Source organism: Dermacentor silvarum, chromosome 9 (genome assembly GCF_013339745.2).
Source record: "Dermacentor silvarum isolate Dsil-2018 chromosome 9, BIME_Dsil_1.4, whole genome shotgun sequence".
NCBI lineage: Eukaryota > Metazoa > Arthropoda > Arachnida > Ixodida > Ixodidae > Dermacentor > Dermacentor silvarum.
In genome coordinates this window covers 128,561,944-128,586,054 of record NC_051162.1, presented here as the reverse complement: position 1 = coordinate 128,586,054, position 24,111 = coordinate 128,561,944, and the positions used below count along the sequence as shown (strand labels likewise).

Genomic DNA, 24,111 nt, shown 5'->3' with positions numbered 1-24,111 from the left:
ACAATGATACAAGGCTAAGGACAGAATGTGAGGAACTGAGACTCGGGGGCATAGAAGGAGCTACTATCGTATTCACTCGCATAATGAATGCACTCGCGTAATACACGCACCTCCCACTTTTCCAATGAAGAAGTGTGTTTTTTTTTTCTTTTCCTCGCATAATGAACACACCCTAAACTTGCTGCCGTGAAGTAGGAGAGACACGGTACGATTCAGCATCTGATATGGTGTCCGGCGGGTACGATTGTATTGGATGCCGAATCGTACCGTGTGTCTCCTACTTTTATTGCGATAGCATTTATATGGACACTCCAGGCACATTTTTGCCGACAGCGTTGATGATTGCACCTGTCTCTCGTGTTCAAGGGAGGAAAGCGGGGAGGAAATGCGCCGTGTTCCGTTGTGCGCGTGGCGCCGGGGGGAGGGGAGGAGGAGGGGTGGCGCAGCAACTGCGCATTGTGCAGCCGTGCGCACCTTATCTTGAAAGCAATCTGCATCGGGGGCGGAGTCTAGGTGCGATGGCGGCTTATACCTTTGTGTGTGCTCGATTCTTACCACTCAGTTTGCGTTCAAGCAATACACAGAATGAAGGTCACTTCGCTCGCTGTTGCCGTGCTTCCTCACGCCAACATTTTGGCAGCGAGTGTCCGCAGTCATCGAGTGTGATGTGTTCATGTTTGCCTGTGGGTGTTGACATCATCCTTGTTAATTTACATAGTGAATGTTTGCAAGTTTATATGGCCGATAAAACTATTATCCTTACTTCGTGTAGCTGTCTACGCATTTGCTATCGCAATCGATGGTTCGCCTTTCGGGCGAAGCTGCGACTTGTTTAGAGGTGGCCGCAGAAAGAAATTCGCCAAAATTTTACCCCGCATATTGAACGCACCCCTCAGTTTTGCGCATATTATTTGGGAAAAAGATAATTCATTATGCGAGTAAATACGGTAATTGGACATGCGAGACTTTACTTCAATTAGTAAAGTTGTTGAAAAGTTATTAGTTAGCCGTATTAACAGCTACCTTAACAAATTTAGCTTGCTGAAGCCTTGTCAGTTCGGTTTCCGTTCAGGAAGCTCGACTAACTTAGCTTTGCTAGCATTAACTGATTATATTAGACGTTCACTTGATCTCGGACACTTTGTTGGCTCGGTCTTTTTAGACTTTACTAAAGCCTTTGATACAATAAACCATAATGTTTTGTTTACTAAATTGCAGTCTATTGGAATTTCTGGTCCCGCACTTAAAAAGTTATCTAATCGTGAATTAACAGTGTATGCAGGTGGGGCTTTCTCTGAAAGCAAAATTATTAACCAAGGAGTACCTCAGGGCTCCATTTTAGGTCCACTATTATTCTGCATTTATATGAATGATTTACCCGACTGTATTAGTTATGCACTACCGATATTATACGCAGACGATACGACTGTTGCCCTCGCAGATAAATCTCTACTTTCGCTAATTTTGAAACTAAACAGTGACCTGTCTAAAATTACTGATTGGTGTAACGCCAATTTTCTCATTTTAAACCCTGCTAAAACGCAATTTATGATATTTAGGTCATCACAGAGACATTTACCTTGCTCTCCGGCCATAACCCTCAATAGGCATAACATTCCTCCCTCCACTTGTGTGTCCTTCCTCGGCATTAAATTAGATCCCCACCTTAAGTTTACCAATCACATTGCTCACATCAAACAAAAAACAGCATTTGGTATTAGAGCACTACTCAAATCACGTGCATTTTTTTCCAAAGAAGCACTATTATCGTTATACTTCGCTTTCATTTATAGTCATATCATTTATGGTATTGCTTCTTGGGGTAATACTTATCATTGTCATCTTTCCTCTATTCAGCACATTCAAAATCAGGCCATTCGCATTATAACCCGAAGCCATTTTTTCTCTAATGCCTCCTCTCAACTACGTACAAACCGCATTCTTCAAGTGACAGATTTGTTCAACTATCATTTAGCGATATTATTTTTCAAACTATTAACCAAACAAGTTTCTTACAACTTCGTTAGTTCTGATCTACTTCTTAATCCTAATAACACAAGGTTTGCAGTAGAAGGAAATTTCCTGTTACCTTTATGCCATACTAATTACGGAAAGATGGCTTCCTCTTTTTGCACAATTAAACTTTGGAACAGTCTACCATATGTCATTAAATTGTCATCTACCTTGTACTCATTTAAACACCAACTTAAGAATTATTTGCTTTGTGATTAACTTTGTATAATGTTATATTGCTAATTTGTATTTTTGCTTATTCCATTTTGTTGTTTCTCTGCTCTGTATTCCGCTTTATTTTTTATATAACAATTAATCAAGGGTCCCGGTGCAGTCGCTGACTATGGGACCCTTGTCTGTATATTATATCTTGTGTAATTAACTGTGTGAATGAATAATAAACTGAACTGAAACTGAACTGAGAAGGCAAGACACATAGATCTCTTCAAACGCTACAGATGCGTAGTGAATGTGCAGCGTGGGAAAAGGCTGGCAATGCATGCAAGGAACGTCAGTGAAAGCAGCATCCTCCACTTTGCTGAGTAGGGCTACTAATGGCTACTAAGATGCAACTAAGCAGAGATGGTAGATTGAAACTAATGGCTACTAAGATGCAACTAAGCAGAGATGGTAGATTGAAACGGTAGATAAAATGAGTGAACAGTTTGCGGATGCAATAGGATAGATAGTTGGGCTAGTTGATAGTCCATTCTTGGAAAAACGTGGAGAGCAGGAACGAGACAAAGATGAAGGTGACACTCAACACAAGTTCTCAACTTGCAACTAATTTTACTACATGCGTTGAAAAAATATACGCATATACACAGTGCATGCCAAGAAGACCTAAGAACAAACATCAAAGGCATGAGTCTAACAATGTACAGTGAAAACTGATTACTACGAACACTTTTCAGAAATCCCCTGGTGACTGCTTATAGTTTCAATGTAAAAGTACAGTCAACGACCGATTTTCCGCACGCCTGATTTCTCGGACATGCCCAATAATTCGGACGCCTTCGCGGCACCGCCACAGAGTCAATGTATAAAAATGGTTGACATTTCGGATGCAAAAAACCTTCGCCGTCCGATTTTTCGGACTTTTTGCCATGACCGCAGGTCCGAAACAGCATTAATCGGAGCCACCACCACCGAAATTTTGATTATCTTGCCTCCCCAAACCGGCACTCTCGCACGCAGATCTGCCGACAACCGTAGCCAACACAGTGGCAATGCTAGCTAGGCCTAGCTACTTCGACGTTTGCTACCAAGCTTCTTTCTGTTCGGTGCAGTGTTTTTCATAATTCGCCACTGTTAGCAATGGCGCTGACTCCGACTTTTTAATCGTCGCCAATGTCTTGGAAACTCTGAAAGGATGGCGCATTGCATAATGCCGGTTCCTGAAAGTCAGATTTGCCTCAATACAGCAGTGGTATGCAGTGAAGCATACACAAAGTATTGCGGTGAAGTATATCTGGAGTGGAAAGGGGCTTGTCACTGTACATGGTGTGTATTCCTTAATTATACATGCGTGCACCCGCTGCCTCATAGCACAGGACGAACTATGATACGCCTAATAAGTGTACTGGCAGGCCTTCATTTCGGACGTGCCTGTGGCAATGTGAGCCCTTGGAGGCAGTAAAAGGCATGCAATAATTTTTTTGAACTGCCCGATTTTTCGGACGTTTTCGCGGCCCTTAGGGAGTCCGAAAAATCGGACGTTGACTGTTTTTCAGTACAACAAACTTCAGAATACTGAACTTTTCAGAATAATAATAGTTAATCAGTTTCCGTGTCGTGCTAACAATACCTTATTACCATGAATTATTATTGCAAAATCTGGGGATTCTGAGATTTTCATGTATCCTTCATGGCAGTTGGAGCAATAGGCTAGCAGACGGCAAGGTGCAGAAAGTGGACACTGTGGTTCATAGGTTCAGCAAACCTGAGACTGCGCCAGAGGAGAAAAATGCGAAACTACTGTGGAGGCGACAACGCATCAGGTTTTGTGAGCGCATGCTCCGTCCAGACAAGTGTCGCCTAGCAACGGAGGTGCGCCTCTTCCTTCTTTTGCCTTTCTTTCTGCGCATGTCTCTTTTCTTTGCTGTTATTTCTGCGGCCGTACCAGCTACGCGCGTGGACAAATGTAACCTTCATGCACGTGGGGATTCCACAGGGTCGTACTTTCCGGACGGTGTCATTTGCACGCGCTTGCACTTTGAAATAGTTCAGGTGTATTTCTCGAGTGAGACAGTTGTGGTGTCCACGGCAAAGAATTTGAAAAAAGAACAAATAGAACCGTTACGCTTTGGAGGTGACATAGAGCTTCCTCTTTGTCAGTGGTTTTCTTTTTTTCGGCATCAGCGTCTCTTTTACGTGTGCCACTCTTTAAATACGGTGCTTCGGTGGTGCGTAGCGTCACAATCTATGGAAAATAGCAACAGCGCGGGCCGAGAGCCAACAGCGATGTTTTCGGGGATAGCTCATACGGTGGCAACTGATAAGTTGATGGGCGGAATGGTTAATTTGGGAGTTTTCGCTATAACAACCTTTCAGAATAACGAACAATTTTCCGTGGTCCCCTGAAATTCGTTATATATTGAGATTTCACTGTATGGCAAAGTTGAATTCTCTGTTATGAAGTTAGAAGTTTGTCTGGCTTGCATATAAGAGCAGCATTCATGGTGATATCTGATGCCTCCAAATATATTTCATTTTATGGTCAGGGTGCCAGAACAAATGTACCGTGGAACTCTGTTCATACATTCCTTGCTGTTGCGTTTTCCTGGCTGCTGCATCACATTTTCAAGGTCCCGACCTTAAACCTATGTAATATTGTCACATTCTAGTGACAGTGAAGAACACAGTAGTATAGCAAAACTGAATCACGAAACAAACATCTTATTGGGCAAACCTTTGCCCACAAAAGCAAGTGACACTCAAAGGACAATGATAGCGGCGAGCACAGTCGGCGATCATCGAAATCTGATCAGCGGGTCAAGCGCGTTGGCTTTCATACATGACCCGTCGAAGGTTCCAGCGTAATCGCTGGTGCCTGCATGCCTTCCAGAAAGTACTACACATTTCGCGTCGCACATACAATCAGATTACGCAAGGTTTGGTGATAAAAGACAACGGATAGAACTATCGATAACATTCGAAAAACTTCCTAAACATGCAGGCGTGTTCTGAGCCGAGTGATAACGTTTAACATTTGTCAGCCGGTAAAAAGCGGTCACCAGAGAAAGATAAACAAGTACACGTCAGTATTAGGTTCCTATTTGTTACGCAGCATCTCCAGTCGGAGTATGTGTGCCGAGACATCTAATAAGTAGAACCCCGCTGTTACGTTCCCGGGTGCTGCGTTTTCCCGGCTGTTATGTCGTTTTTGGGCAGTCCCAGCATAGCTTCCATAGGAACCAATCCATTAGTAACTCCACTGTTGCGTCGCAACTGTGGCACCGTTCCCGCATCATGCGTTGTGAACTGCCACCCTGCACTGGCCCGAACGGCCATGCTGACTTTTCATACCGCTTGGCTTGGTGGCTTGATGATGAGATTGGCCGCCCAAAGTACCGGGGGCGGCACATATGACATATTTTCGGTTTCCGCCAGCAGAAAACATGGCCTTTGAGATCCGTATTTGCTATCTAAGGATGGTGTCTATGACGCGTTGGGGCCCTAAAATTGGTTTTGGCGCAGAGATGTTCCGTATAAACATCAAAACTGAGAGCTGGGCGACATGGTGTTGTTCCGTCTTAAGAAAAAGCTACTGCGAAAAAGACGTGGATGAGCAAGAAACTACAAACACGGACGCTGTGTTTGTCGTTTGGTTCCGTATGAAGTCCAAGGGCGATAACGTCATCACCGCACGCCGTATGCTGTATGTGCGAGTGAAAGCTTGGAAAGCAACCGACGACTGCGGCCTCGCACACGCAAGAAAGAAAAGTGGGGAGGAAGCGCCCCTTCTTCCGTTGCGCTCAAGACATTGGGGGGGGGAGAAGGATAGCAGGCAGCACGCAGTCGCGCTGGCCGTATCTTGAAAGCGATCTGCGTTGGGGGCAGAGTTTAGGCAGTGTAGGTGTGTCGGCGGCTCGTAGCTTGTGGGTACTGTGTGTTCTCGGCGCTCAGTTTGCGTTGAAGTGATTGACAGCACGCAGGTCACATCGCTTGCTGCTGCTTCCGCACGCCAGCGTGTCCGCACTCATTGAGTGTGATGTGTTCATGTTTGCCTGTGCGCGCTAACACCGTGCTTGTTAATACAGTTTATAAGCGAATGTTTACAAGTTTATACAGATGATAAAACTACTGTCCTTACTTACATTTGTATAGCTGTCTACTAATTTGCTATCACAATCAATGTTTTGGCTTGCAGGCGAAACTGCGACTTTTTTTCAAACAAGAATTAAAATAAAATTGTGTGCAGTTCACCACTACTCTCATTTCTAAATTTTCTTGATTTCTCGGTTCTCGAATTTTCCGGTTCGTACATTCTTTTTTTTTTTTTTTTTACAGTCTCGTGAAAAACGTATCAGCGAGGTTTTACTGTAACTGTACTGGCACCCATTGAGAGCCATTTCGGATGTTGTGGCGATTTGGGGCCCTTTTCATTGTTAGGTTTTTTTGGCTGTTAGGTGCATATCTTTTTCCACGGTCCCTTGAAAAACATAACGGGGTTCCACTGTACCCTGTTTTTGAACAAAGGTTTACATTGGCACGATTGGCAATGTGATGCAAGATAAGAGAACGATTCACTGTTGAACAAATTTTGATGTTCTCAGAGGTCTATATTAACACACTGGCCTGTTTAACCAATGTACATATGTCCACATGAAGGGGAATGATGTAGACGACTCCTGTAACACTCAACAAAATGATTTACATGCTTCTGCTGGCATTTCCCACTACCTACTGACGTGCCCTGTGCCCTTCTGTGCAGGTTTTGCAGGTAATTACTAGGCTCACTTCCACACACTTCAGAGCCATGTTGTCTGTGGTGACACTCTAACTTTGTTTTTCTTTTATTGCGATAGCAATTCCTGCCGTCGTCGTCGCCGTGACGTTCAGTATAAAGTCCAACGGCGATAAACTTGTCGCCACACGCCGTATGCTGTATGTGCGTGTGAAAGCGTGCGAGGGACGCGCGCTTTCACGGAGAGCGAACACACAGTGGATAGCAAACGACATCTCCAGTCGTGCTAAAGGCCGTGGGGGGATGGGAGGGAGGGAGGGGAGGTGACATTTAGCTGCGGTACTAAATGTGTATCTTGCGACCGGGCGCAAGGGGAAGTGGCTACTCAATCTCCCACGCGAAAGGAGGAAAGCGGGAAGGCAGCGCGGAAGGGAGGGTGCGTGGCTTCTACTCTGCCAGCAACTGCGTACTTGTACTTTGCGTGGCTGAGGGTTATCGCGTGCACCGCATCTTAAAAGCAATTTCCATACGGCTCTGACCTTTGTATGCGCTGTGCTTTTGCTGCTCAGTTTCCGTTGAAGCGATAGACCACATAAACCTTCACTCACTACTCCTGCCGCGCTTGCTCACGCCAGCGTTTTGACAGTGGTTGTCTGCGGTCATCGAGTGTGATCTATTCATGTTTGCTTAAGCATGCTGACACCATGCTTGTTAATTCAGTTAGTAAGCGAATGTGCCCCAAGTTTATGCAGCCCCATAAAACTACTATCCTTACTCCGTAAACTCTACTAGTAAATTTGCTATCGCAATTGGTGCTTCACCTTTTGGGCAAAACTGCAACTTTTTTTCTAAGCTTTCGAACTTCTTGGACTCTGCCTGTGCATTGTAACCGAGGCCATGTTATGCTCGTGCAGATGTGACATTCTTTTTCAGGCCCTTAAACCTGATAGACCTGCAAAGACTTGAAAACTTGTTAGCATGTTATGAAACCTGTCCTTCGTGCTTTCTTTCCTGCAACTGTTGCAGGTGTTGAACAGGATCTTCGACAGCAGCACACTGCTTAACAGGCAGCTGAGGAGGGGAGAGGTGCCTGAGGAGCAAGCACAACGCATTCCCTCGCAGCTGGAAGCGCATCAGGTGGGCATGAAACCGTTGAGTGGTATTCTAGTGTCTCGTACCGCAGTCGACCTTTTTCGCGGGCGTAAAGAGTACCTGCGCCAAGCTCGTTTATTCGAGATGCACGCCTGCTTCACTGAGACAATGGACCTGCCCGAAGCAAATGCATGTGGGGGCTTTCACTGGTGGCTGTGGATTATCTCAGCTGATAGATCGACAAGAAGTTTGGATGCCTCTCCACTCTTTCAGTTTGATCTGAATTAAGCAACCATTTCTCATGGTTCCTGCTGAGTTTAATCATCCATTGTTGTGTAACAACAGGTGTCGAGTTAAATTGGAGTTCACTGGACATCAGAAAACGTCTACTAGTTTGACATGAAAGCTGCTAGCAGAGAACTTGCGAACCTGTTGTCCAACTGTTTAGTCATATTGTGTTATCTCATCACTGGGCTCTCACAGCTGTGCTTACCTGTGCCAAGGATGATCCCTCCTCTTATGTAAAACTTTCTAGCATAAATATGTATATCATTTTTACCCACTGCGGTTGTTCAGAGACAGAAGAGAGGTTTAGCTTGCCTGGAAACTTATAATTTACAGATTACATACTGTGTTACCTGGAGTTGTGGACAGCAGCACCAAAGCTGCTAGCAACACGTGACGCTTTATGCACCTAAAATGTGTTTGAAACATTTTAGTTAAGGCCAATTTTCGCCATCATCGCTATTATGTTTCCTATAACGTCCAAGTGCGGGGAAATCCTGTATCGCCATGCTTGCTGTATGCTGTGGGTGGGAGGCAAAGCATTGCGAGGGTGAGCCGAAAGGAGTGATTGCTTGACGTGCCGCATCTTTCTATGCGCCCTATGTTGGAGGTAACTTATTGAAATGTGGGCTGGGGGGATCAGGTGAGCGTGCGTGACTGGCTGAGCGACTGAGCACCTATGCAGCCTGTGTGCCATATCTTGGAAGTAATCTGCATCGGGTGCAAAGGCAAAGGGCGTGCTGAGATGGATGGTGGCTTCATGCATGCTGTGTTCCTGGTACCTAGTATTAGAGGTCGCGCAATCAAAGTTTCCTATATGCACAAAGGGTTTGCTCCCTTCTGCCGGGGCTCTGCCGGGGCTCTGCCGGTGACAGCGAGTGTTCGTGGTAATCGAGTGCGATCTGTTTGTATTTGCCTGTGTGCCCGGGACACCATGCATGTTAATTTATGTATTAAGTAAATGTTTACTGCAATTTATATGGCCAATAAAACTGCGAATCTTACTTTTGAGTACTAGTTGTCTAATGCTTGGCTATCGCTATCAATGCATCACCTTCCAGGCGAAACTGCAACTGTCTTTGTGTTGGATGTGTGTTCTTGTTGAAGGAAAATCATGAAAGGGCTGCATGATAACAGTTATGTGGCTGTCAACGCTTTAAACCAATAGCAAGTAGAATATGGTAGGTCACTGCAGTATAAGCTTTGTGCAATGTCTGGTCAAATTCTGCATCACAAGATGTTGCTACTAGCATTGTTGTTGCCTTGCACCTCTCCGGTAGCCCAGCAAATGGTAATAGATTCACGAACAACCTTAAACACTCTGCTGCCGAGAGTGAGGTGGCGGGTTTGATTCCTGGCCACCGTAGCTGCATTCCAGTGGTGGTGGAATGCAGGAATGCTTGGGTAGTTATGTTTGCGAGCACATTAAAGAACCCATGGTAGCCGAAATTAACCTTGAAGCTTCCACTACAGCGTCTCTCAAAGCCCGCACGCTGGTTTTGGGACATTAAACCTCATGATTTCATTTTTGTCTACCAGTGTCCCTGCTACCTAGGGACTTCAACTTTAGCAATGACCGCACCGTTCCTGAATGCAGGAGTTTGTGACCTGGCTGCATGGCGCATGCATGGAGCAGCTTTTCCCAGGTGCAAACTTTGGCCGCCGCTTCACGGCACTCGCGGTCCTGGAGGTCCTTGTTGCTGTCCACACTTTGAAAGGTCAGATGTCCTTGTCTTCTGTGTGTATTGAAATTTGGATATTCCACTGGCTTTGATCGTAAAGCTTCCTACAAAAATTATTAGAGGGGCTGTGATTGTTCAGCTATCGTGGGGAATGATGGTTAGTACATAGATTAGTGTAATATTTATGCTTGTCACTTTTTTTTGTGATGTTACTTATTGCACTTTGTCTTTATAAATTTCCAAGCACTCGTACCGTGCTAAGAATTGCAAAGGCTAGCGAAAAGTTCTTGTGCGCATGCACAATCATTGCGACTTGTTTCACTTAAAATGCAACATTTTGTTGAATATGGCCACTTAGCAAAATCTCAAAGCCGTTTGAAGACAGAAGGGTGAAGTTAAGACAAATCGATGCATTACCCATCGTTACAGCTCCTGTAGACGCTAGGGTCAGAGTTCCCTCTAGCAAATTTTGTTGGAAGCTCTTATGTCTGCCATGGTGTTTCGGTGATTTGCAGAAATTTGAGTGTTGGTCTAACATTGAATATTCGAGCTACCTGAGTGATCATAATGTTCATGCAGCAAGACGAACATTCTAAAAAAGTACTCGTACATTAGAGAGAAAACATGGGCAGCTGGAAAGGGGTGTCCAATCATAAGTGCTAACATCAGCTTCAGTGTCATAAATTTTTGCATCTTTCGAAGGACAATCCACATACGGTGGAACCTCGTTGATACGATTCTGCATAATACGTTTTTCGAGATAATACTTTTATTTTCATGGTAATACGATTTGGTTGGATAATACATTGAATGATACAATTTTCGGATGAGACACTTTATTTTCCGGTTCCCCTGAGGATCATATCAACGAGATTCCACTGTATAATGAACTACTGAAATAACCACTTCCTGCGGAACTATTGCATTCATTATAAACGGCCTTGGCTCTCCTGTTCATACCATTATATAGTGGAACACCGTTAATATGTTCCTTGCTGCTGTGCTTTCCTGGCTGCTACGTCGCATTTTCGCAGTCCCGACCCAAATCTCATTGACTTCCATGTATTATATTCTCCTCGATACGTTGCCAATTTGTAATGTTCTTGCACGTTATGTTGCATTTGAACGTGGCAGTCATGTAAATTTAGCGGTGCAGTAAGCTACCAAAGTTTGCAGTAAGCGACCACAGTTTGCATTAAGCAACCAAAGTTGCACGAGCCATAAAGCCTACTAAGAACCACGCACACTGGGCCAGATCCACCGAGTGCAACGTCGCATTTATTTTGGAGCCGGCAAGGGTTTTATATGCGTAGCATAATCACTGATTCTCTTAAGTCAACTTTCGCTGCAATGGAGCCGTGTTATGCAGTGAAGCATAAGCATAATATTGCGGTCTAGCATATGAAGAGTTGAAAGGGGCCACTGTCGCAAAACAGTGTACATGTGCCTTAATTATACACGCCCCTCCTCGGTCACACTACGAGCGCTGAGACTTCTGGCAGCCATTCAGATCTGTTTCTGTCATAGCTGTGGCGATTGGTGGCCTTCCTCACAGTTAAGTTTTCCTGGCTGTTACATTTTTTTTTTTCATGGTCCCTTAAAAAACGTATCAACAGCGTTCTAATGTAGCACTATATTACAGTTGACTCCTGTTAATTCAACCCTTCGGGAATGGGAAAACTTGGTCGCATTATCCGAATGATCGAATTAATAATCGGCAACAAAATGAACAAATTTGAAACGTTTTTATAGCTTGCGCAAAGGTATGAAGTAACAGCGCGAAAGGAACAAAGACCACAGGACAAGCGCTGACTGCTAACTGAATGTTTATTACAAGAAAACCAGCCTTTTTATACATACTCAGAAAACATGCGCACATCAAACACTCGCTAATCACAATCCCCATCTTTCAGGAAGTTTATTTCTTTCTCCGATTGTAGAAGAGAAGGCGAACTGACACAATTGCCACCTTTGTTGCTGATCCAAAAGGCCTCTAAAATTTATCTTTCCTTGTTAGATTTTCCTTTTCCTATAAATTTCATTTTATTAAACAATGGAGCGCATGCGCGTTTCTTACAGTGGTCAGCTAAATGGCTACCATATCCGTTCTTTACGTTATTGCAGTGTTGAAGAGCACGATCATTGAAACATTGTCCAGTTTGACCAATGTAAACTTTTCCACAATTCAAGGGAATCTGATATACTACATTACTTGTGCAATCGGACAAATTCCTTTTGCGCTGTTACTTCATACCTTTGCTCTAATTATGAACCAACTAGCCCTCATTAAGTTGTTACTGTTTTTACAGCATGAAGTAGTCTCTTGTCATTGGCAAACTACTTCAATACAGTATTGCAATAACTGTACACGAAGCTGACAAAATCCTCAAAAGAGACATTGCTCACGGCACAGCATAAGTCATCATCATCACTGCAGGACAGGGTGCTGCCATCACCGTCATTGACTAGGGAAGCAGTAGCTGTATCTGCTGAATTTTTTGTTTTCAAGCTTTTAGTTACCCCTGTGAGCATGTGAGGGCCCCAGTGGGGGTTTGTGGGGGTCGAATTGTCCGAAGCGGCTTGCTTTCCTGTTCAAACTAAATGAGTCTTCTTTCCATAGCAATGTATGGTTTCTTGCTGGGACTATCTGTGCGTTTGAATGAAGTGAGGAATCTGATTAATCAAGCTCAAACTTACTGGAGTTGACTGTATTATAAAAAATGGTATTTAGAAGTGCCTGCTTTGGGGTGCATCGTTCTGCAGGGGAGAGTGCCCAGCTGTCAGTGCAGTGGTCATGGGAAGCGGTGCTTACGCTGATGCAGTGCCTCAAAGACCCCTACGAGGCCAACAAGACATCAGTGCTCCAGGTGCTTCTCGCTGTTCTGCCTGGAATGCAGGGGAGACCTCAGGTATGTATTGGTGCTGCCTGTTGCTGCATTTTAAAGGCGTTTGAATTCACAATGATAGAGCTGTGAAAACGCTCTTTAAAAAGCACGAGATGGCACTAATGTCGGAGCTTTATTTGGAATAGATGCAGTATGCATTGTCTGAATATTTTGCCTCTATTGCACATTCTTATGCTAGGGGTTGTTCAGGGAGGGCTTCAAGCAGAAGCAAGCCATCAATTCACATTTGTCCAGGTCTCCACGTTGATCGAGATCAAATCAAAAACAATAGCACTGCTTAATGTTTCATTGGAGTTGGTACTTCAACTGTATTTTGTAAAAGCTAATGTCAGCAGACTGGTTTTCTGCATCCAATGCACTGGTGGATCCAGAAGGGCAGCCCTGTAGCTCCAGCCCTGCGCCCCCCTGAGAATGTCCACACTTTAGCGCTGACAGTACAAAGTGTGCAGAAAGCACCCCCCTCCCTCTCCCCCCATGGAGAGTGCTCTGGATCCGCCCCTGATCCAACACCACTTTTCTTAAGATCATAAACTTCAATCATCATATAGGCTAAAGACTTATCAGGACAGTATGTAATATGACAGGATGCAACTCTTCGTAACCCTAAATTTATGTCTTTTCCTATGTTTGTCCGGGAATATATATATATATATATATATATATATATATATATATATGTTTGGGGGGGGGGATAAAAATGTGTGAAAAGGAGTCTCTGAACAACCTGTGGGAAGGGATAGGTGTTCACAGCATGCAAAAGCTTGAGAACCACTGCCATTGTGTAGTCAAGGTAATCAAAAGCATTGTTACTAAAATCCAAGTTCACCGAACTTGGATTTTAGTACAAGCCTTTATTGGCTGAACAAGCACAGCACACAAACATCAGGAACCTTTCTGCTTTGCAGCACTGCTTACCGTATTTTCGCGCGTATAACCCGCCCTTGCATATAACCCGCACCCCTAACTTTGAACTCCACGAAAGAGAAAAAAATAACCTCGCATATAACCCGCACAGTTATCCGAAAAAATGAGGACTAGGAAGTTACAACTACGCGCAGTCATCATTTTGTTTTCAAAACACATCTATTTCAAAATGGCCGCCACAACGTTGTCAATGCTGTCCGATTCACTGCTGCCATCCAAGGCTTCATCGCCGCTCTCAAAGACGTAATCGTCTTCGGAACCATCTAAGCTGTTCCTTACAGCACATTTTTTGAAGCACTATGAAAGACTGCCGCCGAGACACACTCATGATGCCGAAACAAGGCTGGCCAACTGTGCAAACTGGGCGTACAAGAAACGGCACCTGACTCGTTGCAAAACTGTGCGAAAAGCATGGCGAAAAGCGTCTAACCAGACTATGGATGTGGATCTGGCTATAACCTGTGTTGGCCTCTTATTGGCTTAACACGCGTCGATGTCGATAGACATGCGGACTCTGCACGGCAGGCCGCGCGTTGCCGTGAAGCCGACCCCCACCCCCTCCCTTCGCGAATATTCGCAGATAATCCGCACCCCCACTTTTTAAGCAATTTTTTTTTTTTCAGTTTTTGGTGCGGGTTATATGCGAGAAAATACAGTATGTGCTTACCAGCACATTTGACATAACATAGCTGCTTATACAGTTAAACCTGCTTATAACCAACCTACATATAACGAATTCCTGGATATAACGAAGTTTTTCTATTCCCCGCCGTTACTCCATAAAAGCATATGTATTTGAAACCTCTACGTAACGAAGTGGCAGCGGGAGACCCCCTCTATATAACGAATTTTCCCCGCCGGCAACCTAGAGATTTCGCCCCAAATTTTTTCATTTTTGCGCGAGCACCAACCGGAAGCACCTTCTCCCCCGCGACAGAATGCGAAGCAAGCGCACGTGTGCTTGCGTGTGAGCGTGTGTGAGACAGGCCTGCATCCCTTGATCCTCGACCCGGTGATCTTGCCGCCGCGGGCGTGACCTTTCCCCTTCCCTTCATTCAAACCTGATCCTGCCGCTTGCTGCAGTTGGCCTAACCCGCCAAGCCGGCACTCTCCTTTTCCAGTTGATGTTGCCGACGCACTGGCAGACGCTGTGACATCAAACTCGATGAGTGCGGACACGTGCTGTCAAACGCAGGCGGCGTGTGGAAGCGCCGCTGTAGAAGCGAGCGAAGTGACCTTCGTGCTGTTGTCTATCGCTTCAACGCAAACTGAGCGCCGAGAACACACAGCACGCACAAAGCTACGAGCCGTCGATGCACCTACACAAGTTTGTATGGGTGTTCTGTGCCTATACTGCCTAGACTCTGCCCCAACGCAGATCGCTTTCAAGATACGGCCCGCGCGACCGTGCGCCGCCGCGCAGTACGCAGTTGATGCCAGAGTACAGTACAACGCCGCCCGCTATTCCTCCCCCCGCGCTCCCTCGCCGGTGCCTCGAGCGCAACAGTAGAAGGCGCGCTTCCTCCCTGCTTTTCTTTCTTGCGCGCGCGAGATTTAGACGCCATCGTCGGCTCCCCTCGCACGTTTTCACTCGCACATACACCATACGGCGCGCGGCGATGGCGTTATCGCCCTTGGGCTTTATACGGAACATCTATGAGCCAAAACCAATTTTAGGGCCACAACGCGTCATAGACACCATCTTTAGATAGCAAATACGGATCTCAACGGCCATACCTTTGCTGGCGGTAACCCAAAATACGTCATAGTTGTCGCCCCCGGCACTTTGTGACAGCCAATGCCATCGTCAAGCCACCAAGCCAAGCGACATGAAAAGTCAAAATGGCCGCTCGGGCCGACCCGGGGTGGCAGTTCGCAACGTATGATGCGGGAACGGTCCCACAGTTGCGACGCAACAGCGGGGTTACCAATGCATTGGGTTCTATGGGAGCTGTGCCGGGACCGGCCGAAAACAACGTAACAGCCGGGAAAACGCAGCACCCGGGAACATAACAGCGGGATTCTACTATAACACTATACGACGCTACGATGCCATCGTGACGCTCGCTCTTCATTTCCGATGCCTCGCGCTTGTGCGAAATGACACGCGTCCACGCATCCAGTACCTGGTATGACATTCCAAGGATGAGTGCTTCGACGAAAACAGAAAGTGGGTGCGCGTTACAATCAAGGGCGCGTTAGAATCGAGTAAATACGGTAAGCGTTTCTTTTTCGAATTTTCGTGCCGAACCTGCATATAGCGAAATCCTCTTTATAACGAAGTTTTTGGGGAATTTGTCAATTTCGTTATATCCACGTTTAACTGTACCTTTATTTCAGGGCCTCCAGTGCTTTTTCTTAGAAAGACACCTTCAGTATCATTGTGTCACATTCTCTGTTCTTTTTTATTCTGAACCCTGTAGGACGAGGGCTGGATCGAAGAACTCCTGTTGGCAACTGTGGCGCTAACAAAAAGTGCCCGGCCTCCGGATTCAGTCACGGCTGCATACTTCCTCGATCTCATCTCCACGCTGAACCTGACTGCGAAAGTCTCGCATAAGCTGTCTGATTCACTCATTGGTCTGTCTCCATTGCTTGGAACTGCCAAAAAGCTGCGGAAGAGCCAGGACGAAGACGATAGTGTCTTCTGGACAACATTTCTGGTCCTGTCTGAGCTGGAAAGCCAGTTGAAGGTGGCCAAGAAAAACCTCCTTGAAGCTTCATCGACCGGTCCATTATATGGCGCTCTGATCTCACTTCGTGCTCTTCTGAGGAAAGTCAATTGGAAGTGAGTACCTTTAACCGCTACGGAAAATATATGTCTTGGCCTGTGTTCACTGCCACTTTGAAAGTACTGTATTGTTAATCTGAAAGTTTCGTGACTGTCTTTTACCTGCTGCGATGTCTCAGTGGCTATAGCATAGTGCTGCAGAGCATCAAGTCGTTGGCCACATTCAAGGGGGGGGGGGGGGGGGGCAGAATGCAAAACATTGCGTACTCCACTTTGTGTGTACATTTTTTAAAGACTCCCATGTATAGTCATACTAATCCAGAGCCCTCTGCTACGACATCTCTCGTGACCCTCTGTGCAGTTTTGGGATGCTAAACCCCAATTTCAGTGTAAGGGGAGACGTGAGTCTCACACGAATTTTTTTTTTTACTTTGGGGGAGAATTGAATGAAATTTAACAGTCTCGTTCAGTTCTTTTCTGCTGATACCAAATCTGCAATTAGATTTTGGATAGGTGCATTAGAACAAGAAATATAGAATTTAAAAAAGATTTGTCTGTTTCTTTTGGAGCTATTGGGGAGCAACGACACCCTCCTGCATGTCACAATTCCTCCAGACACCGATAAGAGCTGCTCACTGGACACACTAGTGTCTGGCATCAGAAGATATTGCTTTTCAAGCCGCGCCAACATCGGGCGTCATTCTTACACCACCCAAGATTTTACCACACCACCCAAGATTTCATTATACACATCTCTTTCAACCTGTGCTGGTGGCAGTCAGAATTGCTGCCACAAGCAAGTGAAAATTGCTGGCGGTTGATGAGCTTATCAGTCTTTTGATAGTGCTGGCTTTCAAAGAGCCCCTTCAGAAACTTTTGTTGTTAAGGACATATCTGGGTTCCTTGGCGTTGAAATTTTCCTTGCCTCTTCTAAAGCCAGGTTTTTTATAGAGTTTACTAACCTATTCGAATCGAAGTTTTGCTACGTTTTAATACTGCTACTTTTTGCCCTTTGTCTGTGCCTTCTTTATCTGCATGCATTCTTAAAAATGTTCTCCTATTGGTGGAGTAATTTTGTCACACTAATATTATTAGTAATTTCTGTAGTCACTTGCTTTCCGTAATGCTGTGTGGCTAGTACATTCCTGACAGTAACGCCAGACATGCAGTACTAGAAAAAGGAAGTGCCCAATATAATTATTATTGTTATGGAATAAAATTTACATCTTGAAGCATGTAATCGTAAGAGAATGTGGTGGATACTGACCTTCGCTGGCATTACATATTTATGATTGTGTTGTCGGCCTTGTGTTTATTTTACAGACAATTGGCAAAGGAAAATGTGGCCTCTTGGAAAGCAGTTTTGTGCCAGTCAATGCAGGTAGCGTTTGAAGTGGCTACTGTGGTTGGACCAGTAGTGAGCAATGCATCTCCCGAAGGTCAATTGGACATTGCTGGAGATCCAGGTAAGAATATGGTTGCTGTCAATGGCTAATCAGCAAGAGAGCCACTATTGGCAAGCAGTGTGGCCAGTTTGGCTTACCTTTAGTGGATTTGTGTTTGTTTCTTCCTTAAGAGTCACTGAAGATAGCAATGCACATTCTGGTTTAAAAAGGTGCACCTATCGATTCCTGGAGTTTTGGCTCTGGCTTGAAATCCTGGATTTTATCATTTTACTTGTGGCTTCAGTATTTGGCGAGTGTCTGGATAGATGGTCTCACCAGCATAAATAAAGTTTGAATTTAACAAAAAGGAATGTGCTGAGAATGTGTACTATAAATGTGTGTTGTAGTTTGAGGAGTATAGATATCACTGCAATTTTGATACCTTTCGTTTATTGGTTTCTTGTAGGTGTCACTCTGAGGAGTTAGTGTTGCTCTGTAGAGGCAGCCTCTTCATTGTCATGAACACTGCTCATGAGATATTGGATGGTTGATATGTACTATCGACCAAAAGGTTATGGACCACGGGATCTCAGAAAACGCTAAATATCCGAGCAGCCTTTAAAAGTAGCCAGTAAAACCGTACATCACAATGTTGATCGCATATACCAGTAGAGGCTGGAAATGGGAATACCAGGCTGCGTTTTGAGGCTGCAGGGATATTCAGCTTTTAGTCAGATCCCTTGGTCCGTAAACTTTTTTGGTCGATAGTACATTTCTATGCATCATTTTTCTTTATTCTTATTCTTAGCTCATGTGGTTTGTTATCTATGAGATGTATCCGTCTGTTCCAGTTAGGACAGATACTACCCAACAAACGTACGACCAGCTTTTTGGCACTTTTCTCTGCATTACTGTAGTTTTAGACATGTGCAAAACATGACTGAGTAAATGAATTGAATGTGATGTCACATTGCTCTGTAGCTGCGTGCAAGACAGTCGGATTTGACTCTTTGCTTTCAGGCTTGAATTGTGTGGATTTCACATGCACTTGATGAGGATGGAAGTTTTAAGATGTGTTTACATTTTTAAAAGTTTTGCAATGGCGATGGTGTCTTGCGTACTTATTGTTGCCATAACTTTCACTGCCCTGGGTCTACTGTGCGAAGTCATTGCAGTGAAACCATTAATTCATGCGCAGGTCTTCTGGAGCAAATGCAAGTTGCGCTACAAAAGGGTCTGGGCCGCAAGTTTGAGCTGGCCCCTGAGGACGGTGACGGGCCGTCTGTGGATGCCATAAAGAGCACCGCTGTGGTGGCGCAGATGTTGCTGCTCTGTGGCTGGCGTGCACACCGTGAGGTGTCCCTCTTTTTTGGTGACATCTGCGAGACATGTCCGCTGGAAGCTGGACCTGCCAACAGCGGGAGTTTGCCTGTCGTTGAAGCAAGTGAGTGATGGCATCGAGCTCCTGCACTTGAGGTCCTCGATTTGAATCCTTGTCCCGGCCTTTACATGTTTGGGCTTGGAGTGGCAACTGATTCTGGCACAAAAACGCACAGATCCAATGCAATTCTGGAATCTATATGGCGCGAAGCTTGTTTGAGTTAGTGAGGTAGCAGCAGTAGCAGGTGACATGAGCACAGCCTTGTCGCCTGTAGCTCTTAGCTGTCTGTGTCAAGAAGACAAAGGCAATGTATGATGCTTGTTGAGGGACGAATATTGATAAGAGGTGTATGCACAGAGAAGTGTGACACATATCTAAATACAATTAAGGCTTCATATTCCTTGTGTCAAAGTGGTACATTTATTCTGGGGGATTGGCAAAAAATGGGAACACACCTAGGGACAGATAGATACTCGGTTACCCATACCGAGTGCTGAAGTTGTGTGTTCGAGTGCATACCCAGTGACTCAAGTTGTCTACTACGCCAGACAGCTGCCAGCAGCAGGTTGTCAATTCGAGCACATTCCAAGTGACCCAAGTTGTCTACACCCTTATATATTCAGTTAGGAAACGATGATAAATTGATAAATGCCGAACCCCGAGAAAGCGGAAAAAAAAAATCCGCTTTAAAAAGAAATAGGAAAAGGAAACCTTCTGAGGGCCAGTGGGCTTAGGAGTAAGCCACCCTGGTGTAGTAATTGTTCATAGTTTCCTAATAGCTCTTATTTCCCTCGTTACCTCGTCTGGAGAGGCCAATCGATCTCTAACCTGGTTCTTTAGTAGACATAAAATAGGCTTAGAAAGCAAGTGGGGGGACCATTTGCTCTGAGTATGTTCCAAGCCTGGGTTATAGGCCAGTGCTTACAAAATAGTGTTCTTATCTCACAGCAGCACTGTTAAAACGTGGTGCGCTTCTGTTGCCTACTACGCCCGCACAGTGAATTTCATTGCGCTTGCTGCCACATTACAGATAACAAAGACGGGTCAAATGCGACATGTGTTCATGCAAGTTGCTTTTCATTTGTGTGTTCCATAGGTGCTGTCCATTGGCGACTTCTTCATGGAGCAAATGTCGACAGTGAGGCATCGCGGAGCCTTTGAGCAAGCCTACACTGCTTTCCAAAAGCTTTGCCACATGCTTTGGAGGTATGTATGTTATCATATACAGTCGAATCTCGTTAATTCGAACGCGCTTAATTCGAACTTTCTGTTCCTTCGAACTGACGTTGTGGTCCCGTAAAAGTTGTGTATTCCAATGGGCGAAAACGCCTGGTAATTCGAACGCGGAAGCATTTGCGACGGGTAATTCGAACATACCATGCTCCAAAAATGCTCTCTGCAGCTCGCCAAATCACGTCGCGGCACCTCCGAACAGCATTGCTGTGACCCCGCCATAGAGGAAAAGCTTAGGAGAGACCCCTCAATGCTGCGCCAAGAAAAAAAAGTCAGTTTTGCCCGAAAGTGGAAGCATCAATTGGGATAGCACATTATTAGACAGCTATACGAAGTAAGGCTCATAAACTGTAAACATTTGCTTACTAAATAAATTAACAAGCACGGTATCATGCGCACACAGGTGAACATGAACACATCTCACTCGAAGGCCGCAGAAACTCGCTGTCAAAACGCTTGAGCGAGGAAGCGCGGCAGCAGCAGCGAGCAAATTGACCTTCGTGCTGCCTCTCGCTTCAACGCGGACTAAGCATCGGAAGTGCAGCGCATACGAAGCTACCAGCACTCGGCGCACTTTCTCCACATCGCAGATCGCTTTCAAGATAGGGTGCCCGTGCCGTCCGCAGCAGCCGCCGGAGTAGAATGCCCTCCCCACCCTCCGGTGCCTCAGGCGCGACGAAAGATGGCGCGCTTCCTTCCCGCCTTCCTCCCTCACGCACGCGAGATTGAGCCACAATCGTCGGCTCCCCTTGCATGCTTGCACTTGCACATGCAGCATATGGCGCACGGCGATGGTGTTATCGCCCTCGGACGGGTGTCTTGTTATTTGTAAATACATGTGACTAAATCAACTCGCAATTCCCACTCGTGTGTTAGCTCAGTGTACATGCGCCACTGCAAGTAAGTCTTCCATTCATTTAGCTTCCTTTAATTCTAACTTCCTTTAATTCTAACTTCTTTTAATTCAAACAAATTTTCGGGCTCCTTCGATTTCGAATTTTGCGAGAATAAACGTACTAAATGGGAAAACATGCAGTTGAATGTGACTAAAAAAATTGGCAGACTCAACTGTAGTTTACGTTTCCGTAATTAGAAGCGTGGCGTGAATTGTTGTGGCTCGGCACAAGACGCTCACACGCACTGAGCTGGTGGGGCAAGACCGGCCTGACATGCACATTGTTGTTTTTGCGGCTTTGACAAGCTTACATTTGCGCTCCTCGGAATTCGGCTTACGTCAGCAGCTTCTTTAGGCGGGGCATTCTGGCGGGAAGTTTTCACATGCCCACTCTGTACGTATCGTTGCCACACGGGACGCCAATGCACGTCGAGCTAGTGGGGCACGAGCGGCCCAAGGCGTTTATTTTCATTTTCCTGTTGTGTATTGTTTTAAGACTGCCACGGGAAACCAAAACAAAATTGAGGTCATGGGTGACACTGGAATATGATGCCACCAGAGCTCACATGATGCTCACTTTGTGCCGCCTGCAGGAGAGGATGGCAGCGGGTTTGGGTTATGTTGATTAAAAGTGCGCAGTGCGCTTGCAATGGCACTATGCCACACGTGCTGTGACACAGATAGGTGAAGATGCTAATTATGTTTGGCTTGGTGGCGATAGCTGTGAATGCGGTGTGCGACGTGCTGCGAAGTGATTTGCTGGTACCGGAATAGGAAACGATGTGCACTGGCGTTTTCACGTGAATGGGCAGGCGAGTATTGCAGGCAAGGTGCTGCTGCAGGTGGCGATTGTTCGTGATTGCACATGCCTCGCGCTTTTTCTTGTTTACATGGGATCTAGCGGTAGGAAAACATATCACACGATCACAGTTTGGCAATGCACTGAATGTTGGTGCCGAAAGATTGTGTTTTCCGGGAACATATCAACCGGCAAAAAACCGCAGCTGTATTGGCTCATTTTTTATGTTCTCAATTGTAAACATTGCTGTCCGGAAAGCATGCGAAACGGGATCGTATCATTCAGGTTCTACTGTATTAGCTTAGCATGTTTGCTTCCTGCTGAAGCACTTGAGAAGCCAATACACTCTCTCGTTGTTGTGACATGAACTACCTAATGGGATGTGGCTAATGACTAATGCCAAGGCTAAAGTGTATTTATAGCTGACTACCGCTTTCATGTGACCTTATTTCGAAGGCATTTTTGGCATTTCTCTCCCTTGTTGCCATGCCAGGTGCAAGCACCCAGAGTTGGCAAAGCTTCCTTCCACTTGGCTTGGGAACATCATGGCGGTCATCAAAGAGAAAGGTGTCTGCGCCACACGCCGGAGCGCTGGCATTCCCTTTATGGTTCAGGTAGGTGAAGGGTTTTGCCCACTCTTCGGCAGTTCATAGGTTAGTCCATCTGTCAACTACCACTCTCTCGTACTCAGTTTGTCCGGTCACATAAGCAGGCTGGCTGTGTTGCCAACTAAACGCTACCTAATGGCAGCTCACTGGTCGTGCAAATGATAACTGGCAGCTGGCATTTGCATCAACCCTTTCAGTGTCACTGATGTACCAGTACTTTTCCATGTTTCTGTCCCGCCATGCCACTGAGGTACCCGTAAGTTCTCCACTCGGACGTGCACAGTAACACGAAGTTGGTGAGTTCTGAGGTGCTTCCACCATCTATTGTATGTTTCTAAAAGCATACTGTATCATTCTCTCTCTGGGTTTGCTCAGTCTGGACCATTTTTGTTAGCAGCTGTGGAGCGCGCCCCTGCGTGGGCATGATTGTGCCGCAAGATGCACGCGTCTCTAAATTAGAAGCGTGGCTCCCAGACTTTGTACACAGCTACGGCGGTGATTGTTCATTCAAGTGTTAGCACTTGTGCACAGGCTCGTGTGCTCCTTCCTTGAGGGTGACCACGCGATTGCTATGAGATGGCTGCTGGCGTGGCACCTTCAACTGTTGACTGGAGCGATGGCTCTTCTGACTCTGTATATGAGCCAAGCTAGGGCTCAGAAGATGACAGCTTGTCGTCCAAGAAAGAGGCAGCTTCATCCAATTCGGATTCTGACCCTGACACCATGAAAAAGTACTCAGAACGATGATGTTTCTGAGTTTGCTGTCCTTTTTATTCTTTTTGTCAGATAGGAACGTGCGGACCATATCAAGGGAGCATTTGTCATTATCTGTGTAAATTTTTACTTCTGCAAAACGAAAAATAAACTGATGTATTCATTTCATATCTGAGAAAAAAAAACTCGCCGCTGGGGGTGCGTCACCTCAGAAAAAGCCCAACACAAAGGTTTAAAAGTCTTAGTGGAAGGAACCACATGGGCATCATTCCATCTCCTAAAGCACTGCAACTGTACACTTGCAGTGTATTTTTGCGCATACATGTGCCAAAAATTCAAAGCATTGGCGCACCAAGTGAAGCTGTGAGCTAAGCACGAATTTTGCCTTATGTGGCTTCACTGGAATGCATCATTGCCTTAAAGCTGCTCTTGAAGGCTAAATTTTCGTATAAATTTTTACAGCGTAAGCTGTTATGGGCTCATTACAATAGCCGTTTCAGTTCGCAATGGTGTCTGCTGCCGCCAGTGTCCGGTGATCGTAACCGCTATCGCTG

The 24,111-nt window shown here is 45.5% G+C and overlaps 1 protein-coding gene across 1 annotated transcript in view; it reads left to right on the top strand.

Moving 5' to 3' along the window:
* The window catches only part of LOC119464286 (thyroid adenoma-associated protein homolog), a 60,448-nt gene extending 37,599 nt beyond the window's left edge, over nucleotides 1-22,849 (top strand). Inside the window, exons 18-25 of the mRNA XM_049656546.1 lie at nucleotides 7,949-8,059; nucleotides 9,897-10,017; nucleotides 12,745-12,890; nucleotides 16,235-16,599; nucleotides 17,866-18,008; nucleotides 19,126-19,371; nucleotides 20,405-20,514; nucleotides 22,729-22,849. Coding sequence (XP_049512503.1) covers nucleotides 7,949-8,059; nucleotides 9,897-10,017; nucleotides 12,745-12,890; nucleotides 16,235-16,599; nucleotides 17,866-18,008; nucleotides 19,126-19,371; nucleotides 20,405-20,469 — 1,197 coding nt within the window. The 3' untranslated portion in view covers nucleotides 20,470-20,514; nucleotides 22,729-22,849. The remainder of the gene's footprint in view (nucleotides 1-7,948; nucleotides 8,060-9,896; nucleotides 10,018-12,744; nucleotides 12,891-16,234; nucleotides 16,600-17,865; nucleotides 18,009-19,125; nucleotides 19,372-20,404; nucleotides 20,515-22,728) is intronic.
* Nucleotides 22,850-24,111: the final 1,262 nt, after the last annotated feature.